General features: G+C 34.7%; 1 protein-coding gene across 1 annotated transcript in view; it reads left to right on the forward strand.

Moving 5' to 3' along the window:
- Positions 1-24,826, forward strand: part of TBC1D32 (TBC1 domain family, member 32) — a 345,222-nt gene that overhangs the window by 304,637 nt on the left and 15,759 nt on the right. The window contains 4 exon segments of the mRNA XM_006839881.1: positions 6,530-6,599; positions 9,816-9,958; positions 11,276-11,430; positions 17,471-17,611. Coding sequence (XP_006839944.1) covers positions 6,530-6,599; positions 9,816-9,958; positions 11,276-11,430; positions 17,471-17,611 — 509 coding nt within the window.

Consider the following 24,826-nt stretch of genomic DNA (forward strand, 5'->3'; position numbering starts at 1 on the left):
TAAGGTGTTGGTTTTGTATATATGCTCTTAGTTATGTTGAGGAATTTCTCTTCAATTCCTATTTTGTTGCGTGTTTTTATCAGGAATGGATGTTGGATTTTGTCAAATACCTTTTCTGCATCAATCGATATGGTCATGCGGTTCTTTTATTTTTTCTTATTTATATGGTGCATAACACTGATTGTTTTTCTAATGTTGAACCATCCTTGCATCCCTGATATGAATCTCACTTGATCATGATGTATTATCTTTTTGATGTGTTGCTGGATTCTTTTAGCTAGGGTTTTATTGAGAATTTTTACATCTATGTTCATGAGGGATATTGGTCTGTAATTTTCTTTCTTAGTAATGTCCTTTCTTGGTTTTGGTATGAGTGTTATGCTTGATTCATAAAATGTATTAGGACGTTTTCCATCTTACTCTGTCTTCTGGAATAATTTGAGTAGAACTGGTGACAGCTCTTCCCTGAACGTTTGGTAGAACTCACCAGTGAATCCATCTTGGCCTGGGCTTTTTTGGTTGGGATTCTTTTGATGACCTGATCAATTTCTTCTTTTGCTATGGGTCTGTTCAAGTTTTCTATTTCACTGTGTGTAAGTTTAGGTAGGTCGTGCTTATCTAAAAATGTATCCATCTCTTCTAAGTTTTTAAATTTGTTGGAGTAAAACTCTTCATAGTATTCCGTTATTATCTTTTTTATTTTCTTTGGTTCCATTGTGACATTGCCCATGTGGTTTCTAATGCGTGTTATTTGTGTAATCTCCCTCTTTTCTTTTGTCAGGTTTGCCAATGGTCTGTCAATTTTGTTAATCCTTTCAAAGAACCAGTTTTTTGTCCTGTTGATTCTTTCTATCGTTTTTCTGTTTTCTTTCTCATTTATTTCTACTCTAATCTTTATTATTTCTTTTCTTTTGGTGCCTGTACGTTCCTTCTGTTCTAGATGTTGTGTTAATGTGTTAATTTTGCTTCTTTCTTCTTTTTGGATGTGTCCATTTATTGCCAAAAATTGTCCTCTCAGCACCACTTTCGCTGTGTCCCAAAGATTTGGGTATGTTGTGTTTTCATTCTCATTTATTTCAAGGAGCTTTGTGAATTCGCGTTTAATTTCTTCTACTACCAAGTTGCTTTTCAGCAGGGTGTTAATCAATTTCCATGTGTTTAATTTGATTTCCTTGGTCTTCCTATTGTTGATTTCTAATTTGATAGCATTGTGATCTGAGAAGATGCTTTGTAGTATTTTGATATTTGTAAATTTATGGAGATTTGTTTAGTGTTCTAAGACATTGTCTGTTCTGGAGAATGTTCCATGTACACTGGAAAAGAATGTGTATTGTGCAAGTGTTGGATTGACTGCTCTGTACACATCTATGAGTTCCAGTTGGCTGATTGTGTTAATTATTTCTTCTGTGTCTTTGTCAAGTTTCTTTCTGATTGTTCTATCCATTTTTGCAAGCGGTGCATTAAAGTCACCCACTATTATTGTAGATTCATCTATTTCTTTGTTCAAATCTATTAGAGTTTGCTTTATGTATTTTGAAGCTCTTTCATTAGCATAAATATTTATTATAGTTATGTCACCTTGTTCAGTTGTTCCTTTAATCCTGAGATAATGTCCATCTTTATCTATAATGCTGCTTTTTGCCTTAAAGTTTATTTTATCAGAGATTAGTACTGCCACTCCTGTTTGTTTTTTATTGCCATTAGCTTGGTATATTTTTTCTGTCCTTTGACTTTTCATCTGTTTTTTCTCTGTTTATGAGATGTGTCTCTTGCAGACAGCATATTGAAGGGTCTTGTTTTCTTACCCGTTCTTCCACCCTCCGTCTCTTAACTGATGTATTTAACCTGTTTACATTCAGTGTAATTATCAATAGGTATGAATTAATTGCTGCCATTATGTTTGTTTTTTGGGGTGTTGCTGCTTTCTTTGTTCTGTGTGTCTTCCTTTGTTGAGTTCATGCTTTTTATGTTCTTTCTTGTGAGTTTCCTCATAGTTTTAATGTTTCCATGTTTTTCTTGGATTTTAATTTTCTTGGTATGTTGTGAAGTGTTAATTTTCTTTGAGGTTGCCTTATAGTCCATTAACTTTTCTCTCCATTTAGTGCAGTCTATTTTATCCTGTAATCTACCTGACCTTCTCACCATCTGGGTCTCTGTGCATACGTGTTTACCTTCTTTTACATTGTAATTGTTTTGATCATAGAGTGACCTCCCAGATTTTCTGAGTTTGTTCTTATAGTTTTTGTTCTTTTCTCGACTCTTCTTTCTGTCAATTTAGTTCTGGGAGGTACTGCCACATAGTTCAATCTCTGGTTGTTATCTGTTCTAGTTGGTTCTCATTCCACAGAACTCCCTTTAGGATGTTTTGTAGTGCAGGGTAGGCTTTGGCAAAATCCCTTAGCTTCTGTTTATCATGGAATATTTTAATTACACCGTCGTATTTGATTGATAACTTTGCTGGATAAAGGGATCTTGGTTGGCAGTTTTTTTCTTTCAGGGATTTATATATGTCTCCCCATTGCCTTCTTGCTTGCATGGTTTCTGCTGAGAGATCCGAACTTAATCTGACTTGCTTGCCTTTGTATGTAACACTTCTGTTTTCCCTAGCTGCTTTCAGAAATGCCTCTTTTGATTTTGGAGAGCTTGATGATGATATGTCTCGGTGATTTTCTTTTGGGGTCTATCCTTCCTGGGGTTTGTTGAGCTTCTTGAATGTTTATCTTTTCACTTTTTAGGATCTTAGAGAAATTTTCAACCAGCAGTTTTTCAACTGTTTCCTCTGTGGACTTGTGTGATTCTTCTTGTTCTGGAATGTTGATAATTCTTAAGTTATTCCTCTTCATGTTGTCCAGCATGAATCTTAGACCTTCTTCAGATTTCTGTATCCTTTTTTTTGTTTGTTCTTCTATCTTAGTGGTATTGAAATAATGAGTACTCACTTCCCCTCCCCCTCCTGCCACTGGTCACCACTATTATACTCTATTTCTCTATATTTTCCAATTCATAGTATTTCATATTACTAAAATCAGATAATGTTTGTCTTTTTGTGATTGACTCAATGGCATTTAACAACAATAACAACATTATTTGCAAAGTCCATCCATATTGTAGCATGTATTTATTCCTTTAAGTCTCAACTTTGTTGTTGTTATTGCTGTTACATGCTGTTGAGTCAGTTCAGACTCATAATGACCCTGTATAGGGTTTCTAAGGAGCAGCTTTTAATTTGAACTGCTGACTTTGTGGTTAGTATTCTAGTGCTTATCCTACAGCACTACTAGACTCAACTTTGTTGTTGTTATTGTTAAGTGTCATCTAGTCAGTTATGAGTCATAGTGACCCTGTATAAGGATTCCAAGGAGCAGCAATGGATTTGAACTGTGGACCTTGTGTTGCTCCTACAGTGCTGTACTAGGAGCCTTCTTTAGTAGAGAAGAAATAAACTGGAAAGGTCTTTAAAATACAAATGACTGAATATGCCTCCCCAGCATTCTAATTCAGTAATCTGGAGTAGTCTGTTTATCTTTGCTTATAAAACACTTCTCAGAGGACTTTGATGTTCAGCCACAGTTGGGAGATATTTTATGTTGATAATGTGCAGATTAAGTTTATACTAAGAAGAAACAGATTCATAAATGTTTAATTAGCACCTCCCTGTAACCCCAGAAAACTTAAAATACTCATTTCAAGCCACACAGCTAGATGACTCGGGAAGGACTACTTCCTGCCACAAGAGAGAGCTGAGATTCTCAGTGACATAGGTCACTTGGATAATTTCTCTTACTTTGCTCCCTAACTTTGAATCTTCACTGATGTAGACATTTGTGTCCTCTTCTAGCAGAAAGAAATCTAATCTCATAGACGACACTGGGAATCCTATTCTTAGCACCCTGCTCCACTCACAGTACACTCTTCCTCACTATTAACATAGGTGTCTGTTATATTCTCACCAGAAGAGAAGCCTTAGTATTACTGTAAGAACAGTGATTAATGAAAATAAATATTTTATTCATCATGCTTAACAATTCAATTTTATATGTACTCGAATTTGAAATATAATCATTTAATCTTACTTAAAATTATTATGTAATACTTTAGAAAAATACTGCATTCTTTTCATTAAATTGCTTTATAATCATTGGTGATTCAATGTCATTGAGTTCACCTAAACTACTATAGTAGTCAACAGGAGGCTGTCCACTCCATGAATATAGGAATATACAGAGTGTGCTTTTAATGATAATTTTCACGAGGTTATGTAAAATTTGTAAAATCATCCAACAACATGAGCATCACGGCATTAGGTATTTTAGAACTTGGAAATCTAAGATATTATCAATCTAAGAACCTATCAATCCTTAGCAATCTGTCTCCTTTCTCTGTCTCTCTGTATACTGAATTTGTTCCTTTATACTTGCACTTCATAGTTTTTGGTTAACGGGCAAGAGGGGATAGAGGGTGTAGGATTCCATCTTCACTTCAGCTTGAAAAATCTCTGTAGAAGACATGGAATTGTACCCTTGCTTAATCTGTTGCTAAAGTCTCTGACTAGAAGTGCAGAAATGATGTCCTTCTCCCTTTATAAAGCACAGTAAGCATTCTAAATAGCAAGTATGTGTACACTATATAAACTGTAGCTTAGCTGCTACCACTGTAACCAAATCATAGCAAGTCTGTGTAAGTAAAATTCAAATGTAATATATCAAGAAGTCAGCATCACATACGTTTTTGTTTATTTTTTGGTAAGAAAATGACATTTCTAAATAGAAAATGATCAACTGTCACAGTTTGTCTGGACTGTGAGGGCTGCCTGGGACATGGACTTCAGTTGCTAATCCCAGTAAATTCTCAGGCAAACCAAGACAAGTTAGTTACCTTAACTCTTGTTAAATGCAATGGAATCCATTTTGACTCATAGCGACCCTGTATAGGGTTTCCTAGAGGTGGAGGGTAGATCTGAACCACCAACCTTGCAGTTATCAGTACAGTGCCTATCCTACAGCCCCACACAGGCTCTACTTCAACTCTAGGCATGCAAAAATATTATTTTTGGTTAGAGGAATAGATGTTGATAACAGTGACATTTAATTTGTTCTCCCTAATGTCTGCAGATGCAAAATCTACTGGTATCTTAAGGCTCAGTTTAAATGTCACTTCTTCGAAACCATAATCTCTCCCACTTCCAAATTCACATAACACTTTATCCACACCACTCTTATCTCACTTAGGACTTTAACACACCTTTATCAGTTATCTACAAACACATTTCATCTCTGACACTACATGATAAGTTCCTTTAGGACATGATGTATGATTCATCTTTTATCCCTCATAGCTTCTAGCACAGTGCTCCACACTGACTATACCAGAAAGGATTTATTAAATGGAATGAATGAGTCCACCAGTGACCAAATTATATTGCTACAATAAGATGGCACTATGATGGGATCGGTGGGGAGGTGTTGATATGGAATACAGAAAACCTGTCCTTTTATTTGTTTTTCCCCTCTACTAAATAGTTAATGTGATTTTAAACATTGTTCTTAGTTTTATATATGAATGTTTATATGTGTGTGTTTGTATTTCTCCAGCCAAAAAGTGAGTTTCAACTAAACTCTCAGTAATCACTGTTAGCTTGGTTATCCAATTTTCTCAAGAACTTGATGCAAACTCTCAGACTTTCGTATAACTCTCAGTACTTTACAAGTCCCACTTCACAAGAAAATCTGATTTACAGGAAGAAAATGCTTTACTCAACCCTCACAACTTATTATACATTATTTAAGTAGAGTGTTGATTTCTTGAAGATTTAGTCAGGTATGTCAGGAAGAAATAGGCAGTCATATCTGTGCATATTTGAAATAAAAAATCGTATGGGTATGTATTGCTTAATGGAAATACAGTATTTCTGGACCACTGTTTGTTTGTACAAGGTCAGCAGTTCAAGCTCACCAGCTGCTCCTTGGAAACCCTATACAGGATCTCTATGGGTCAGAACAGACTCGACAGCACTTAACAACAACAACATTTATATTATATGGAGCTCTAATGACATAACAATACATGTTCATTTGTTAACCAAAAGTTTGACCCACCAGCTCCAGAGAAGAAAGGCCTGTTAGTCTGAGCCTGTAAAGACTACAGCCTAAAAACTATGGGGCAGTTCTACCCTGTTATTTGGGGTCACCAAGAGTAAAATTTGGCTTGAGGGCATCTAACAACACAACTTCATTTGGGTTAACATCCTTGTGTTGTAAGAGGTGAATAAAATAGATTTTCTTAAAAACTGATCATTTGTTTTGTGTATATGTTTTTTAATTTTTTTTTGTAGGAGAAAAGTTATTTGTTAAAAGTTTCCTGTTAATTCTCTGAAAACATAAATAGCAGCCCTTAAAAGAACAAATTCACCAGTGTTTCTAGAATTCACACTAAAATATGTAAAAATATTGCTTTCATCAATTTTCAATTAAAATGTGATGTTATGCAGACTTTTATAAATTTTTATAACCCAGTTTTCTATTGTCTTTAGCTACTGATGCAAATGTGAAGAGTGAAAATCTTTCATCTGTGCAGCAGCTTGGCATTAAAATGACTATCAGGTATATTATAGGGAAATATCTCTCTGGTACATGTCTAAAATTGGTTTTATCTGCATGATACGTGCTCAATAGTATTTAATTTAACATTCAACTATTCCGTATGCTTTACATGCTAGGTTTATCTTTCAAAAAATAATAAGTTGGTTTTTGAAGATATTGACGCGTGATTAAATTACCTCTGCAGGTAAATCAGCTACAGTTCATTATTATTCCAGAGGCTAATTATGGTATATTTAAGCCTCTTTGACTATCAGGTTTTTTCCAAAAATAGCATTGTAAAAATCAGCATATTTGTAGCACAATCATACCATTTTCTAAAATATGATTAGTCCTAATTGTCACGCTATCATGATGAGCACAGAAATGCCGTAAGGATAGATGCAGAAATAAAATGAATGAACTAGAATTATCATAGTTTGAACTTTTTATATTCAAATTATAATTTTGAAAAGGCAGTTGGCAAGCTAGAAACCAGCTGACTGGGAGTTCGTGAAGCTTTCTTCTTTTGCTTATTAAATTGGGATCATTACTGTTGCATTCTATTTATAGGGTCATCTTCAGAGTCAAGTATAAAAAACATGCATGTGGATTCTGTTAAAAAGGATGACTTTTTAAAATAAAATAAATTCATAGCAACATGATGAAAATGGTGATATTGATTTTTGGTCTCCCACTTGTAGAATGTAGGGCCTGTTTTTGATATGAAGTTGAAATTGGTTTATGTAGATACTATAAGCAGATAAGTCACAAATTTTTTAAATTCTTTTTGATGTCTTATTCATCAGACATTAAAAGGAAGTTTCAAAAAGTTCATGGAAAAATGGAATGATATGATAATTAAATTTTTCTATAAACTTTTTGAAGCCCCTCATATATTGAAAGCGATTTATAATGAAATGTTTAGATATAGCAGCAGTGTAAGAAATAGCTAACAGCTACATTTGCAGACTGATAAGAGTTTTTATGCTAGTACCTCTAATACCAAATCAGTTATCTTTCCCAATGTCACTATCTAAAATGGTAAAAAAAAAAAAAAAACCCTATTAAGGTTTCAAACAAAATGAATAGCTATCTTTTTAAAAATTTAGATGTGGTGGTGGTGGTGGTGGTGGTATGCCACTGACTTAGTCCCTACTCACAGCGACCCTTTACAGGGTTTTCAAGGCTGTAAATATTTGTTGTCGTTGTAAGGTGCCATCTAGTCAGTACCGACTCATAGTGACCCTATGTACAACAGAATGAAACCCTGCCCAGTCCTGGGCCAACCTCACAATATTTACTATGCCTGAGCCCATCGCTGCCAACAGTATGCTAGTCCATCTCATTGGGGCTCATCCTCTTTTTCTCCAGTCCTCCATTTTACCAAACATGATATCCTTCTCCAGTGACTGGTCCTTCCTGATTATATGTCCAAAGCATGAGAGATGAAGTTTGGCCATCCTGGCTTCCAAAGAGCTCTCTGGCTGCATTTCTTCCAACACAGATTTATTTGTTCTTATGGAAGTTGATGGTACATTTCATATTCTCTTCCAACATCATAACTCAAATGCATCAATTCTTCTACAGTCTTCTTTATTCACTGCCCATCTTTCACATGTATATTGTTGTTGTTGTTGTTAAGTGCCATCAAGTCGGTTCCAACCCATAGCGACCCTATATAGGGTTTCCGAGGAGTAGCTGGTGAGCTTGAACCACCAACCTTGCAGTTCAATCGGCTTTGCAGCCTGCCGCATTAACCCACAGCGCCACAACAGGACTCCACATGTATTTTAGGTTATTGAAAATACCATGGCTTGGGTCAGGTACACCTTAGTCCTCAAACTGACATCTTTGCTCTTCAACACTTTAGAAAGGTCTTGTGCAGCAGATTTGCCTAGTGCAATACATCGTTTGATTTCTTGACTTCTGCTTCTATGAATGTTGATGGTTGATCCAAACAAAATGAAGTCTTTGACAACTTCAGTCTTTTCTCAATTCACATGGATGTTGTTTATTGGTCCTGTGGTGAGGATTTTTGTTTTCTTTATGGGAGCAGAAAGCCTCATCTTTCTCCCTGAAAGTGACTGGTAGATTTGAACTACTGACCTTGCGGTTTTCAGCCCAGCTTGTAATACACTAAGCTACCAGGGCTCCATTGACTTAGCTATCATTTCACTTGATTTATAGAAAAATATTTTATGTAAAATTGAATTGTTTTTGTAATAACAACAATTATGAGTCAGAACCCTTGAGTCAGTGCTGACTCATAATGCCCTATACAGGGTTTCCGAAGAGTCACTGGTGGGTTTGAACCACTGACCTTTTGGTTAGCAGTCCAGTGCTTGTTCTATAGTACCACATTACTGTTGTTGATAAGTGCCATTGAGTCTGTTCTGACCCATACCAACCCTGTACAAGGTTTTCAAGGAGCGGCTGGTGAGCTTGAACTGACAACTTTGTGGTTCAAATGACTTTGCAGTCGAGCGCATTAATCCACAGCACTACACCAGGACTCTCATAGAACCACATAGGACTTTAAAAATGAAATTGGAATCAGATAATTATAAATCAGTCTTTTGTTCATCCAAATAATATTGCAGTTGTTATCCAAGACAGGTCCCATGTCAAACCTCCCGTCCCTCCTCGTAAGTACCAGAAGCCACCCCACTGTCACTCGGATAGTCAATATGACCCCACATACTTCCATAATGGTTCCTGGGGGAGTACCACCCATATTGAAAACCATAAGGCTAGATGAACTTAAAGCTGTTTTTAGACTTAACATTCTGTAAGCAATACATCAACATTTCATGCTTTCAAAAAGTTAAGAAAAAACTATCTTTTTGTTTAGGGCCATCAAGTTGATTCCATCTCATAGTAACCCTGTATAGAGTTTCCATGGATTTGAATCTCTATCTTTTCAATTAGCACTTATATTTTAATCTGCATGTATAGGACATCTGTTTATTCTTCCATCACTATTTCATCCTTTTTTAAAGTCATCAGAATTTACCATATCACTACTGCTAATCCAAATATATAATTATCAGAAACATGTATTGAGAGTTAAATTTTCCTAAGTGTTCTATATAACATAATTTTTCTAAAAGTGGAAATTCGAAAACTGAAAACCTTGAGGTTTCCAAAGAAATAGATTTTGATGGATTCAAAAAATTGAGTTTACAATGCAGGTTCTGATGTTTTTCATTTCATGTGTCTTGTGTGTTTTTAATTTAGGTATGGCAAGTTCCTCAACCTATTAAAAGAAGGTGCAGAAAATCATCTTTCCTTGCTTTTAAAGCATTGTGAGAGATTCCTTAGACAGCAGCAAGCTCCCATAAAATCTTCTCTTCATATCCTTTTTAAGTGAATTCATATGTGTTGAACTTTCATCATATATTTTTCCTAATTCTTTTATGGGATACCTTGGCACATTTTCATTAAAATAATCTTATAACCTGTATTAGTGATTTATCTGTTAATTATATTTCTTTATAGTGTAGTATTTTATTTTGTATTTAAATATTCATTCAATTACATGTGATCATAATTATTAGAATCAGTTTTATTCATTAAATCTTAAATGGAATAATTAAAACTATTTAGATATATTTTCAGATACACCTTAGAAAGGTTTTAAAATATGTTTAGTAAATCCGGGATAAAAATAAAGACTGCTACTTTTCTTTACTACATCCATTTTATCATTCCATTCAAAATGATTAACTTTCAGAATGGAGTTTGACTTGAAAATTATATACAAGCAATTTGCTTTACTGAATTCTAAAACTATGTTCATTTTATTATGCTAGATGATGGCTTCAACTAGAGAAAGGATGGTACTGATGTGTTAATGAGTTGAATAAATCATTTTTCACAAAGTTTGTAGTTTTCTCTAGTTGCTAGTACCATTAGCTACCAGTGGGCATGTAAGCACACTGTTGTTAAGTGTCGTTAAGTTGGTTCCAACTCACCGCAACCCTGTATAGGGTTTCTGAGGCGCAGCAGGTGAATTTGAACTTCTGACCATGTGACTTGAAGTTCAATGCTGATCATACAGCAACACACCAAAAGTCCCTTGTAAGTACATAGTACATGAAAATAGTTACCGATAAGTGATTAATTTTTTACTAATAATAGATTAATTGTACTTCTGTAGCTTAAATATTGCTGCTATTTATGTTGTTGAGTTGGTTCCAGCTCTTAGGGACCCTGCATAGGATTTCTATGGTGTGGCTGGTGAAGTACAACTGCTGACCTTGTGGATAAAATACAACAGATACCTATCTTAATAGTAAAAGAAGAGTGTGCTATGAGCAGAGCAGGGTGCTAAGAAGAAGATTCCCAGTGTCATGTATGAGATTAGGTTTCCTTCTGCTAGATGACACAAATGTGTACATCAGTGATGGTTAAGATAAAGTTAAGGCGCAAGGTGAGAGAAGTTGCCCATGGGGAGCTATGTCACTAGGATCGCAGTACTCCCCTGTGGCAGGAAGAAGTCTGTCCCGAGTGGTTAGCAGTCCAATGCTTATCCTACAGCACCATACACAGACTCCATTGGTTGAAAATAAAATGAGGACTAAATACCATTTGTGTCTCTCATATGATAGAAGTTCTATAAATGATTATTTAAGGTGTTTTTATAATTAATTTTGAAAGAAAGAATATTATTAAAGCTCCTTAACTGTTTTTTTCAGTGTGCCTGCAGGCGACTTATGTTGGCCATGACTGGTTTGTGTCTTCTCTGTTCATGATAATGTTGGGGGACAAAGAGAAAGCATTCCAGTTTCTTCAGAGGTTCTCCCGGCTTCTGACTTCTGCTTTCCTTTGGTTGCCACGATTGCATGTTTCTGTAAGACATTTAGATTGATTTTAAAGGAAGGCTTGATATTTTAAGGAATATCATATTTAAATTGTGGCACTATGATAATTTATATTCATTTTGTAACTAATGCTTTTTGGAAACACAGATTTAACATTATCTCAAATACTTCATGTTTTAGTTAATGGTAACTGATGAAAGATTAATGCTAGAAGCATTTAAAATGGGCCCTTGAATAAGTTATATTAAATTCTATATGTAAAACTATGGGATAATATTAATATTTTACTGATCCTTTGTTAGAAAGACTCCCTCGATGGTTAAAACCATGGTATGAGAAAATAAATTACTAAGTAGAAATCGTAGCTATACTCTTCTATTGTTATTACTAGTTGCCATTGAGTCAATTCCAACTCATGATGAAAACCAAACAAAAAACTCACTATGTAGATTTTGGATATCAATGCTCAGCTTGATTAACATACTGCATATTTTTAAAGTTTTTTTACTTGTCTCATGGTATTTCAGAGGTTAGTTTAGAATTAATTGTATCCATCACTTTCAAACTTGGGGAAACCACTAACTCTACAAGCTATACAAATGGTTACTGAAACTTTCTTAAACTTTTCCAGAACATGTGACAGGTTATACGGCTCCTGGATAAGCTGAAGGGTACTGCAGGGTATCTGAGTATATTTAGATGAAAACATTTTGTTTGTGTTCTTTATAGTATATAATTGTGATGTTGTTGTTGTTGTTAAGTGCCGTTGAGTCGGTTCCGACCCATAGCGACCCTGCACAGGGTTTCCGAGGGTGTAAATCTTTACGGGAGTAGAAAGCCTCATCTTTCTCCCGCGGAGCAGCTGGTAGTTTCGAACCACTGACCTTAAGGTTCGCAGCCCGATTCGTAACCACTACGCTAAGGACAATAAAAACAAAGCATCAAAGAATACATTAAATAATAAAATTTTAATATTTATGGTTGAAATAGTTTTGTAAAGTTCATGAATAAGACTTTTCAGTTATTACCTTCACTGTCATGACATTGCATCCACATGAACAGGAAAGCAAATGACAAAAGAATATTACTAGTTTTCTCCAAACAGTGGAACAATTTTCTTGTTGTTAACCAAAATTTGAATAATTCTGTCTCTTTAAATCGAATTTTAAGTGGTTGATCATTATTTTTTTTATCCTTCACATCGTTTTCTTTTCCATTTACAAATGTTATATTGAAAATTATTTTGGTGGTTTGAGTCAATCGTACATTGTAATGGCAACATTTAAAAATTATACCTACACTCCACTAGGTGCTCTGGTAGCATAGTAGTTACAAGTCGGACAGTTAACCTCGAGGTCAGCAGTTGAAACTATTAGCCGTTCCATGGGAGAAAGATGAGGCTTTCTGCTCCTGTAAAGATTTACAGCCTCAGAAACCCTATGCAGGGTCACTATGAGTCAGAACTGACTCCATGACACACCACTACCACCGCCACATTCCACTAATTTTAACAATTCTACTTTTTTTTTCAGATTATAACACAATCTAAACATTACCAATGATTTAAACTAAAATTTTAGAAAACTTCGGCTTTGAAACTATAATATATTTCACAAAATACTATTTCATTTTTTATAAGCCTTGTAGATTTAGGTTTTGCTAAATTGTTGTTGTTAAGTGCCATTGGGTTGATTCCGACTTAGATGCTTTAAAAAGTTAGCCAATAAACTATCATTCCTCAAATATGCAAGGTTTAAAAAATTTAACTCCTTGATTAAAAAGCTTTTCCAACTCCTTTAACTCATAAACTTTTGATAAAACTCTACCTTTGGAAATCCTGCATAACAGCAGAAATACTGTGTTCAGTTGCATTTTCCCATAAAACCAAGGACTTTTTAACAGCTTGTATTTCATTAAGTGTAACATTTGATAGCACTTTGTATGGAATATATAAAGAGACTTGAAAGGTCATAGAAAATGAAAATAAAATATAGCATTTTTTTTGTGAACTTTTGAAGCCTCCTAGGAGCTATGGTAGTGTAGTGGTTATGAATCAGGCTGCTAACCTCAGGGTCAGCAGTTCAAAACTACCAGCTGTTCTGCAGGAGAAAGATGAGGCTTTCTGCTCCCGTAAACATTTACAGCCTCGGAAACCCTGTACAGGGTCGCTGAGTTGGAACCGACGCCACGGCACATAACCACCAACCAACCAGTAGATGAATGAGTTTAATGGAATGGCACATGACTAGCTAGAATCTCAGAGTCTTCAGAATGAAGTTTGTATGTTGACACATTTTTGCTGGTGCAGTTGTACCATCAGTAAAGCCTGAAATGCCTTCCATAGCATCCTTTTTCCTTTCCAACTACAAGTTTTTCCTTTCCAAGTTGAATATTCCATTATCAGTAATTTATTTAACTGCTTCTTTATGCAACAAATGACATCCTGCAGACATTCCTCTTCAGGGATTCTGTGTAGAGCTGCTAATTAAGCAACTAGGTCCAGTTCCTAAGGTATGGACAGTCACTAATTACAGTATGTTGTGGATTTATTAGTCTTTTGTCACTTGGCTTGTCATCACATTCACTAATAATCTTAATATGTTTTAAAGGTGGTGCCTTTTCTATTTTATTTGTTCTATTGCTCATAAACAAAGCTGGCAGGTCAGTAAGATAAGTAAATATGCACTTGTGGTGAGACACTTAGACTTTCATTATTAATAATACAAACTTGTCTACCTTTTTTAGTTCATTCTTTGTTGTTCTTAGGTGCAGTCAAGCCATTGTTCACTCCTAACAACCCCATGTGATAAAGCAAAAGTGCCCTTGGTGTTTTCTTGGCTATAATCTTTATGAATGCTTATCGCTAGTTTTCTCTTGTGGAGTCCTTGGGTGGTTTGGAGCCTCCAGTATTTAGGTTTGCATTTGAGCACTTGACCTTTTTGTACTACTGAGACTCAATCTAACACTATTGTAATCAACCTCAAAAAACCCTAAAAACCCTCAAAAAAAGTTCCACTTGTCCCTCTAGTTGCATATTCTCCATCCTCCTTACAGTGTTTATTTTATTCTTTTTTTTTAAATCCCATAGCCAACAAATTCCTAAAATGCTGCTTAATTTATGTATTTATTTGTTCATTATTTAAGCATGTAAATATAGGCTCTCTGAAGGTAGAGTTTTCTATTCTGTTCCCTAATGTGTCCCAAACTACGACTCATAGTAACCACTCATGAATATGGATTGGATGTGTGAATTCATATTTAAACAGAACTATGTAAGACAATAGTAGGTTTTATTATTTTAGAAAATGTAATGAAAGAATATTTGTTCCTCTTAATTGTTAAGAATATTTTAAACAAATTACATCAAGAAGTTAAAAAAAAAAAAAAAAACCTAAGATAAGCAATACAAGAAATAATGAGACATTGATTTTGAAGTTCTCAAAATGTTATAAACTATGATTGTACTATACATCAGAGATAAATAAAATCTGAGAAATTAAAATTTGAAGTCATTTATAAGAGAAGTGCCCTTTAATAAAATGATTCAGTCGAACCCCTATAATGGAAAAATAAAAAAATAAAAGACAACTTATCACGCTTCATTTTAAAATAAGTATCTTGCATTTTTAATCAGTAAAGTAAAATATTCTATACAGTTATTAAGTTCTTTTGTGTTATGTTGTTTTCTAATATATCTCTCTAGTCAAAAGTTGTCACTGAGTATTTTTCACAATTATATGTTCATTTATAAGTTACTTAGATGTTACAGTGTTGTTGTTGTTAAGTGCTATTAAGTAGGTTCCAACTCTTTAGACCCTAGATAGGGTTTCCAAAGAGTGGCTGGTGAGCTTGAACTGCCAACCTTGTGATTCAAACTGACCTTGCATTCCAACACATTAACCCGCAGTACCACACCAGGACTAGATGCTGTTATCCTGTATGTGTTCTGCTCAGGCCTACATTGTAGAGAATAGTTAATGATCCCTTCAGAGAGTTGTGACTAAACAAAATATATCAAAACACTGAAAGTGTATCAAGTGATATTTATTATTTTTTAATTTAGAAGATTATTTATTATATCCATGTGGCCTAGATTTATCATTATTGATCTGGTTTTATGAAAACTGTTTACTGAAATATCAGCTAATCGATGGATTAATAAGACATTTTTATTATGAGTGAGTTTAGCATGGTTAAGGAACTGTGGGTTAGGCATTGGGCTGTAAACTGTAAAAATGGTTGTTCAAACCCACCAGCTGCATCTTGGGAAAAATATGAGGCTGTCTGCTCCCGTAAAGATGAGAGCAGTTCTACTCTGTCCTGTCTGGTAGTTATGGGTTGGAATCGATTCGGCAGCATTGGTGAATTTTACCATGATTACCACATAAACATTAGTATCTATTATTGTCATTCACTGACTAATTTACCCTGAACATAATCTGTGTACATTTTGGTGCTAGGATCTGTGTTTTTTATCAAAAATTGTGGCATAATTTCTTCCAAAGAGTAAAATGCATAATAACAGAAGAATTCTTTATTTATTTTAATAATACATTTTAAATAATGACTTCAGAATATAACTAATAAGTCTTAATAGACCTTCTCTAAAAAGTTTTTTTTTAATACGGTATAGAAATGATAGCCTATAAGAATCACTGCAAATACATAGAAATCTTATGCTATTATTATACATGTTCTCAGATAATTATTACTTGAATTTGACTGTACTGAAAATTAGAATCTTATATATGTATAAGTTGATTTTTGTCCTTTTGTATGTGTTTATTATTGCATAGTTTTGTGTGCTAATTGAGTTACTTCTGGCACGTAGCATCCCAGTAAGCGAGGGTAGAACTGCTCCATAGGGTTAGGGCTTCATAGGGTTAGGGGTTCATAGGCTGAAAATGTTAGGGGAGTAGATCACCAGTTCACTTCTCCAACAGACAAGCTGGTGATTTCAAACCACCAACCTTTTGTTTAGCACCTGAGAGCTTAACCATTGATCCACCAGCACTCCTTATATATGCTTATTAGATTCATTAATTATATGCCATTAAAGAAACACATTGTATATTTCATAAAACAAGATAAATTGAAGGATATTTATTCTAATATAGCCCATATCGTCATTTCTAGCCACTCAAATAAATAGGCTTTGTTGTTGTTTTTCTAGACATCTTTCTAATGAGGCTGGTTTGTGTATGTATGTATGTATGTATGTATGTATGTCTAGACATCTGTCTAATGTTGATAATAAGATGTTGTCTATTTAATTTATCAATGCATAAAATTAACTATCGTAGAATCAACTATCAATGTATAGAATGCTTATTTTTTACAGCTTTTGAGTTGAACTTCTTTGAGAAATTAATATCCAGATTTGAGCTATTAACTAAAGTTCATATGTAAATTATTTAATGTCATATTAGATAAAATTACTAGGCAAATATTCTCAACTGCTACAAAAGCTGAAATCATTTAATGTTATAGAATCACTGGACACAACCAAGAACTTTAAACTTATTAAGATACAATTGTAATAAAAATATACAACATTTGTCACTCATTTACCCACTCATACATTTATTTATTCTTTCATGCAACACTACTCCCTATGATTCCACAAAAATTTAAGATACCACAGCCACAGAGAGTTAACTTAATCTCTCTGTTAGAAAGTGTATAACATGGTTCTCAGTATGTATTCTTTTTATAGTGTTTAATGAAGTCCTGGTGTAGCACTGTAGGATAAACACTGGACCGCAAAGTCTTTTTGAACTGCAAGGTTGGTGGTTCAAGCTCACCAGCTGCTCCTTGGAAACCTTACACAGGGTTGCTAAGAGTTGGAACTGATTTGATGGCACTTAACAACAAACAACAACAGTGGTTAATATTCTGACTTTTGGATTTATAGAATACACTATTAGCAGTAACTTGTTATGCCACCACATTAATTTTGAAACAGCATTTCCAAGTAAAGGGAAAAAAAATCAATGAGACAAAACATCTGTCTCATTATTTTAAATTGTTTATTCATTTTTTAATTCTCAATTTCTCTCCTTTGTGTAGAGGTACCTACCTGTTGACACTACAGAAACTGGCATCCATCCGATATTTTATTGCAGCACTCACTATATTGAAATGCTCCTGAAGGCTGAAGTGCCACTTGTGTTTTCTGCTTTCCACATGTCTGGTTTTGCACCATCACAGGTAATCCATAAAGGAAATAGTAGCACTTCTTTAACTCTAGGATCTCAGTGTTCTAAAAAAAAAAAAAAATTCAGCCTGCATGTCTATTCATGCATTTGCTGTAGATCACCATTCTTGCAGTATTACATGTATAACAGTATTTACCTCTGTTGCCTTTAATTCTTACATTTCTCTTGGTGTCTTCCTCTGCCTCCACATTTTATTTTTTGCTAGCCCCCTTCTTATTCTATATTGTCTTCCCCTTCATCCAAGTTAAAATAATGTGTTATATCTTGAAATCTACCTGATTTACTCTTCATTTGGAATTTCAATACACTAATCGCTCTTTTTACTTTGTAATTTTCTTCATTACAAATTGATATTTCTGGTTCCCTAATTTCATTTGTCTTATGTTTGTTTTACGTTGTATACTTTTATGTCTGGGTTGACATCTGGCTGGTGTTGTCATGTATGTTAATCTCAAGTTGTTGTTTGCTGTCATTAGTTGTCTAAAATTCCCTTTAATATTTTTTTGAAAAGTTTACTTATTTCTATTCATCTAGAAATGACCTAATTTTGCTGTTTTCTTTGAGGGACAATTTTGAAGGTATATGATTGTTGCTTGGCTATCTTTTTTCTTTCCAAGTTTAATATATGTCATCCCATTGCCTTCTTGCCTGTATAGTTTCTGCTGAGAAATCAGAGGTTAGCGTTACCAGTTTTGTTTTGTTTCTTCTTGTTCTGGAATTCCTATCACATGTAAGTGTCTACATAATTCTTAAGCATTCTCTGGATTTTTGTTTTCTTTTCTGATTGCTCCCCTAGCAGATTAATATTGAGAGAATTGTCACCAAGTTCCCTAATATGACCTTCCATTGATTCAATTCTACTCCTTTACCCATTCAATGTAATATCTATTTCTGAGATATTAGTGTTAATCTTCTATATTTCTGTATGGTTTCTAATTTTTTTCATTTATTTAATCAAGTCTTTTAATGGTTTTCTGAATTAGTCTAAAATTTTGTCTATGTTTTTTGTAATTTCATCTGCAACTCTTTCAATCTTTTCTTAATTCATTGGGTACCTAAATATCATTCTTTTCAATTACTTACCAGGTATTTCCAATCCTATTTCTTGCTGAAGAATGTTTCTGACTATGTACTTTGATTACTTGTTAGAGCCACTCATATCTTATTTCTCTGTGTGAACTGAAATTGTCTGTTGTTTCCAAAGCATGTAGTGTTATTGTATTTGTTTTTACTTTATGAGTGTACAGTGATGTGTAGGCACTCACCACTTGTGTCCAGATGAGTGTGATAAAGAATGCAAGTGTGTGTACCGTTCTCTGTTTTCTGTTTGTATAGCACAGTTCATAGTAGGCTTAATTGGTACTGGCTGCTATCTTTGATCAGGTGCTACAAGAACAGGTAATAGTTCTTACCCAGTAAGTGAGGATGCAGGAAGTATGGCTGTGATTTTGCTATATGAATGAACATGGTTGCTGTCTCTCAGCAGGTGGGATAAGAAAAATAAGAAAATAGAAAAACAAAACAGCAGTAAATAAAAAAGAGAGCAAGCAAGAGAGGAAAGAATATAGAAAAAATGCAGTAATAAAATATTTTACTAGCTAAAGAAAAAAGAAAGGAAAATAAAACTAGGAATAGAAAACTAGGAGAGAAGATAAAAAGAAAGAAAAAATACAATAAACAAAACTTGGGGGAGAAGAAAAGAGAAAAAGTAAAGAGAATTATAAAAAAAATCAAGAAAAGGAAGGTTGTTATTATTGTCATTAAGTGCCTTTGAGGCAGTGCCAACTCATTGCAACCCTATATAGGGTTTCTGAGGCTGTAATTCTTTGCAGGAGAAGAAAGCCTCACCTTTTCCCTCAAGAAAAGAAGAAGAGTTGTTGTTGTTGTTAAGTACTGTGGAGTTGGTTCTGACTCATAGTGACTCTGTACAGGGTTTCCGAGGCTGTAAATCTTCACAGGAGCAGAAAGCCTCATCTTTCTCCCACGGAATGGCTGGTAGTTTCGAACTGCCGACCTTAAGGTTAGCAGCCTGAATGGTAACCACTATGCTACCAGAGCTCCTTAGAAGAAGAGTAGAGGGAAATAAAAGAAATAGAAGAAAAGAAAGAAAAATTAAAAAAATGGAAATCAAAGAAAGAAAAGATAAAAATAAGTGAAGAGAGTGAAAAGAATAAAAAGGAAAGGAAAAACTTGAGATGGGGCACTCCTCAGAGAGGAGATAACTGGGGAATCAGGGCATCTGAGATGGGCCAGCACCCTCTGCCAAACAAGAGCTCACAGTTTCAGGGAGAAGTGCTTACCCTACAGCCCCACATCATTAAGTTTTAAATATTGCAAATCAAGGCTTGCATTTTTCCCCTTAGTTCTTTTAGCTTGAGAAAGGCAGAGCTTATTCTTTCCCTTTGGTTTTCTGAGTCCAGATTTTTGCACATTTCATTATATACTTTATCTTCTCGTGTTGCTCTTTAAATTTTCTCTTCAGACCTTTTATGTCATCGTTTCTTTCATTTGCTTTAGGTACTCTGTGTTCCAGAGGAAGTTTCACATTCACTTCAGTTATCCACTTGGTCTTTTCTTGTTTTCCTGTCTTTTAAATGACCTTTCACTTTCTTCATGTATCATGTTCTTGATGTCATCCAACAACTCCTGTAGTCTTTGGTCATTAGTGTCTAATGCATCCGATTTGTTCTTGAGATGGTCTCTAAATTCAGGAAGAATATGCTCAAGGTCATGTTTTGGCTTTTGTGAACTTATTTTAATTTTCTTCAGCTACAGCCTGAGCTTGCATATAAGCAATTGATGGTTTATTCCACAATTGGCTCCTGACCTTGTTTTGGTTTGTGATAATGAGCTTCTCCATAGTATCTTCTTCCCACAGATGTAGTCATTTAGATTCTTGTGTATTATACCTTGAATAGTTCAAGTGTATAGTCACCATTTATGTTGCTGAAAAAAGTATTTGGCGTGAACAAGTTGATCTTATAAAATTCTATTACTTGATCTATAGGATCATTTCTATCACCAAGGCCACACAAATCGCTCCTCTTTAGTTCCAACTTTCACATTCCATTCACCAGTAATTATCAGTGCATCTTCATTGCATATTTGATCAATTTCAGACTGTGGAAACTGGTAGAATTAAAACATTTTGTCATCATTGCATTTAATTGTTTTTACATAAATTTGAATTATAATTGTGTTAACGATCTTCTTTGTAGGTGTATAGTTATTATCCTATCACAGATAGTTTTCTACCTTAAGACAGATCCTAAAATCTTATTTTTGAGGATGAATGTGGCACTCTTCCTTTTGAATTTGTCACTCCAGGCTTAGTAAACCATGATTGTCCTATTCAAAATGACCAATATCAGTCCATTTCAGCTGTTTCCTGGGATATTGATCTTATGCATTCCATTTCATTTTTGGTAACTTTTAATTTTTCTAGATTCATATTTTGTACATTCCATGTTCTGATTATTAATGGATTGTTGCAGCTATTTCATATCATTTTGAATTGTGCTACCTTAGCAAATGAAGGTCCCTAAAGCTTTGTTCCATCTACATCAATAACGTCAACTCTGCTTTGAAGAGACAGTGCTTTCCCTTCCATATTTTGAGTGCCTTCCAACCTGAAGGGCTCAACTTCTAGCACTATATCAGACAATTTTTTGCTGCTATTCATTAGGTTTTCAGTGGCTAACCCCTCAGAAGTGACCAACTTACTCCTTCTTCTTAGTTTGTTCTTAGTCTGGAAGCCTCACTGAAACCTGTCCACCATTGGTGGCCCAGCGTCCAGCATCATAGCAACATACAAGCCACTAAAATATGACAAACTGACTGACAAGTCAGGGCATCCCCTTTAGAATGTAAAGTATATGAAAGCAGGCACTTACTTTTTTTTTTTTAAGCTTTTATTGTTAATTGAGTGATAGTTTACAGGGCAGATCGTCCGTTGTACGCTCAACCTATAATATTTTGTTTCATTGCATGATTACAATCCTCTCCATGCACCATCAGTTAACAGTATTTACCTCTATTCCATCTTTTATCATTTTTGTTTTTTGATATACATAAAACACACAGAAAATTTATATTTGTTTGAACAAACCAAACGGCACATTTTGTAAGCCTTGGTTTTCCCACTTGATGGTCTTAGGGTCCTCTGTTCCAGGAATGAAATATTAACTACTCCTCCCTTTTTGTTTCACATCTTCTGCCTTTAGAGTTATGACAATCGCAATTAGTCATAATAACAGTATACTCAGTATTGAATCAAAAGAATCCTCTCCTATCCTCTTTCACCATACCTATCTAGACAAGAGGAAAACTTACCTCCTTTGTTCTGAAACTAAGCTCTGAAAGCTTATAAACCAGCCACTTTCTGTCTTTATAGCTCCCCATTTTTAGTAGCCAGTGTCTAAATTGCCCATCCTTGTCAGCCCTGTGTACTGAGGGAACAGGTTTGATCCTTGATGTGAAGAATCCTTCCCTCTTGGTTGGAATTTTGAGCAACTACATCTGTACGCAAAGGTCCCTTTCATCAAATTGTAGCAACTTATGCTTGCTTCCTGTACCAAACTTGTTTATCTGCCTCCAGTCAAGTTCTGATCAACAAGCCATTCAAACTAGGTCAAATCTGTAAGTTTAGGTGCTCTTGCATGCCTCTGCTCACTTTAGACCAGCAGACCACTTCACTCGCAGCTCTAGAATCCCCTAAATTTCGGACCACCCAGCCCTTCCTCTTCACTCTCTCATCTCAAGGTCGATGAGTGCCTCTGGAACATGGTTGAACTCAGCTCATATCGTAATTGCTGCATTTTCCCCAGTTCCACTCACAAGTAGATCAAGGTGATTACCAACAAGCTTACAAGCCTGCTCATGTGATCACTTTAAGTTTCAGTCTTGAACAGGGATTTGCCCTGATGGGCTGACTTTTCTTGCTTGATGCCTGCCAGGTGAACAGTTTGCTTTTTTGTTTCTTTTTTTTTTTCACTAAGAAATTATAGTAGTGCCTTGTATATATTAAATACTTAATGAATATTTTAAAATGAATAATAACCTCCATACCATTGTTCTATGATAATATTTATATAGCAATTTTTATATTTTTAAACTGATTTTATTTATGTTTTTATTGCTGTTAAGTCCCACCAAGTTGATGCTGACTCATAGTGACCCTGTATAAGGTGTCCAAGAAGCATCTGAGGAGTTTGAACTATCGACCTTGTGGCTCAAACCAAACCTTGCAGTCCATTGCTTTATCTAGGAGTGCCACCCTTTTTCTATCCTAACGCACCCATATGATTAGAAGGCAAATGTTACCTCCAGTAATTAAAGAAAAATAATATACAGAAAATAATCCTTGACTGTCCATAAATGCTAAGAGAAATTACATTAAAAACTATGTTTAATAATAGACTAATTGTCAGAGTCTCGGGTGAATTTTTTTTTTTTTTTCTTTTTAGCCATAATAAATAAGACTGGATTGACAAATAACTTCCCTTACATGCATTTTGACTTCAGAAATATTAGTTTGAACTGTACAATAACATTGCCACTTTTAAAGGTCATAAAAAGTCAACTATTAGTAATTTCGCACAGTTGAATGTTTAGAACAGTAAGGTCAACTAGAAAGAAGATGGACAGAAGCTGGACCCCCCTCCCAGCTCTTTGTCTACTTGTTATTCACCTTTAAAAACTGACAAATTCATTGGAACTGCCATCTCTGACTGTGTGAATCATTTATATTCATTTCACTCTTTCTTTCATTCTGCTCGTTTCTCATTCTTCTTTCATCCAGAGACTCTAATTTTCATTAGCACTTTATGGCCATAGCTTGATTGGCATTAGAAGATAGAGCAAGGAAGAGAGAGACAGGGAATCCTGACAGCCGCACATTAAGGAATTAGAAGTAGTGCTTCTTAAAGAACCACTGACTACTCCAAAACGTTTGGCCAAGTAGGAAGTGGAGATATTTCTTCCTTAGTGCGGCAGAAGCCCACCACATGAATGTTTGGTAGACAGTGTAATTTGGGTAATGAATTCTACATGCCAATGTACTCCTCAGGTAGATTTGTAGGAGTAATCCTATTAGTGTTAGGTAAAATTGAGACTAAGGAGAATTTAATATTCTCTATATTGACAAATACTGGGCATTCATAAATATCCTAATTGAATCATTTTTTGTCATAATTAAAGGGTGGAGCATTATAGATGTAAAGAAAAATCTTATTCTGATAATAGAATTAGTGCAATTAACAGAAGAAAATTCTATATGAGTGTCATTTGATCATATATCAGCATCATTAATAATAAAAAACAAAGTATGGCCAGAAAATGAGATGAAAAATATTATAATTGCATAAAATAATAGGTTGGTATTTGATGTCAGTAATGAGGTATGCAAAAGAAAAAAATATCTATCATGCTGAAAGTAGTCAAGAGCTAAGTCAGCATGCAAAAAAAAATTGATTCAGACACAAAAATGAATTTTAGAGTATATTCAAAAATAAATTTTTAAAGGAACAAAAAAAAAAAAGAGAGAGAGAGAGGGAGAAATTGTATCTATGTATCTTCTCTACCTGTGGCCAATTATAGTGACCACTGTATCTGGCCCCGTCACCACCACCACTATATCCCCCTTACCCCTACTAATAAATATAAAACTAAAGGAGAAGAGAGAATCAACTAAGGCAGTCCTTTCCTCAATGGTAGTGTGAAATATAAATGAAAATTAAAATATTGGAAACTAATATGCCCCAAATTTTGACAATGTTCATCCCTGTGTTATTGCTATTTTGTTGTTGTTGTTGCATTTCTTTGTTTTTCATAATTGGTTTATATTTCCTTTATAAGCTGAACAAATGTTATCCAAAACAAGACAAATGAAGAGGTCGAGGGAAGCCTCTTTTTGTAAAAGTCTCATATTTGAATTATTCTCTACATTAGTTCTCAGTTTTTATGTTATATAATTATATTTGGTTTATATTGTTTTCTGATTCAGCAGGAGTCCATTTCCATTAATGTAGCATTTAGCAATCTGTCATCTGCATAATTATACATCTGTGATTATAGGTAGGATCGACAGACTCCCATCTCTGAATTAAAATAGTCTCTTCGCATTTTCTGTCGAGAGCAGGCTGGTGTAATGAGTTAGAGGAAGGCAGTATGAATCAAGAGTACATATACCTGCAGGTAGATGGCCAGT

Source organism: Chrysochloris asiatica, unplaced genomic scaffold (genome assembly GCF_000296735.1).
Source record: "Chrysochloris asiatica unplaced genomic scaffold, ChrAsi1.0 scaffold00027, whole genome shotgun sequence".
Taxonomy (NCBI): domain Eukaryota; kingdom Metazoa; phylum Chordata; class Mammalia; order Afrosoricida; family Chrysochloridae; genus Chrysochloris; species Chrysochloris asiatica.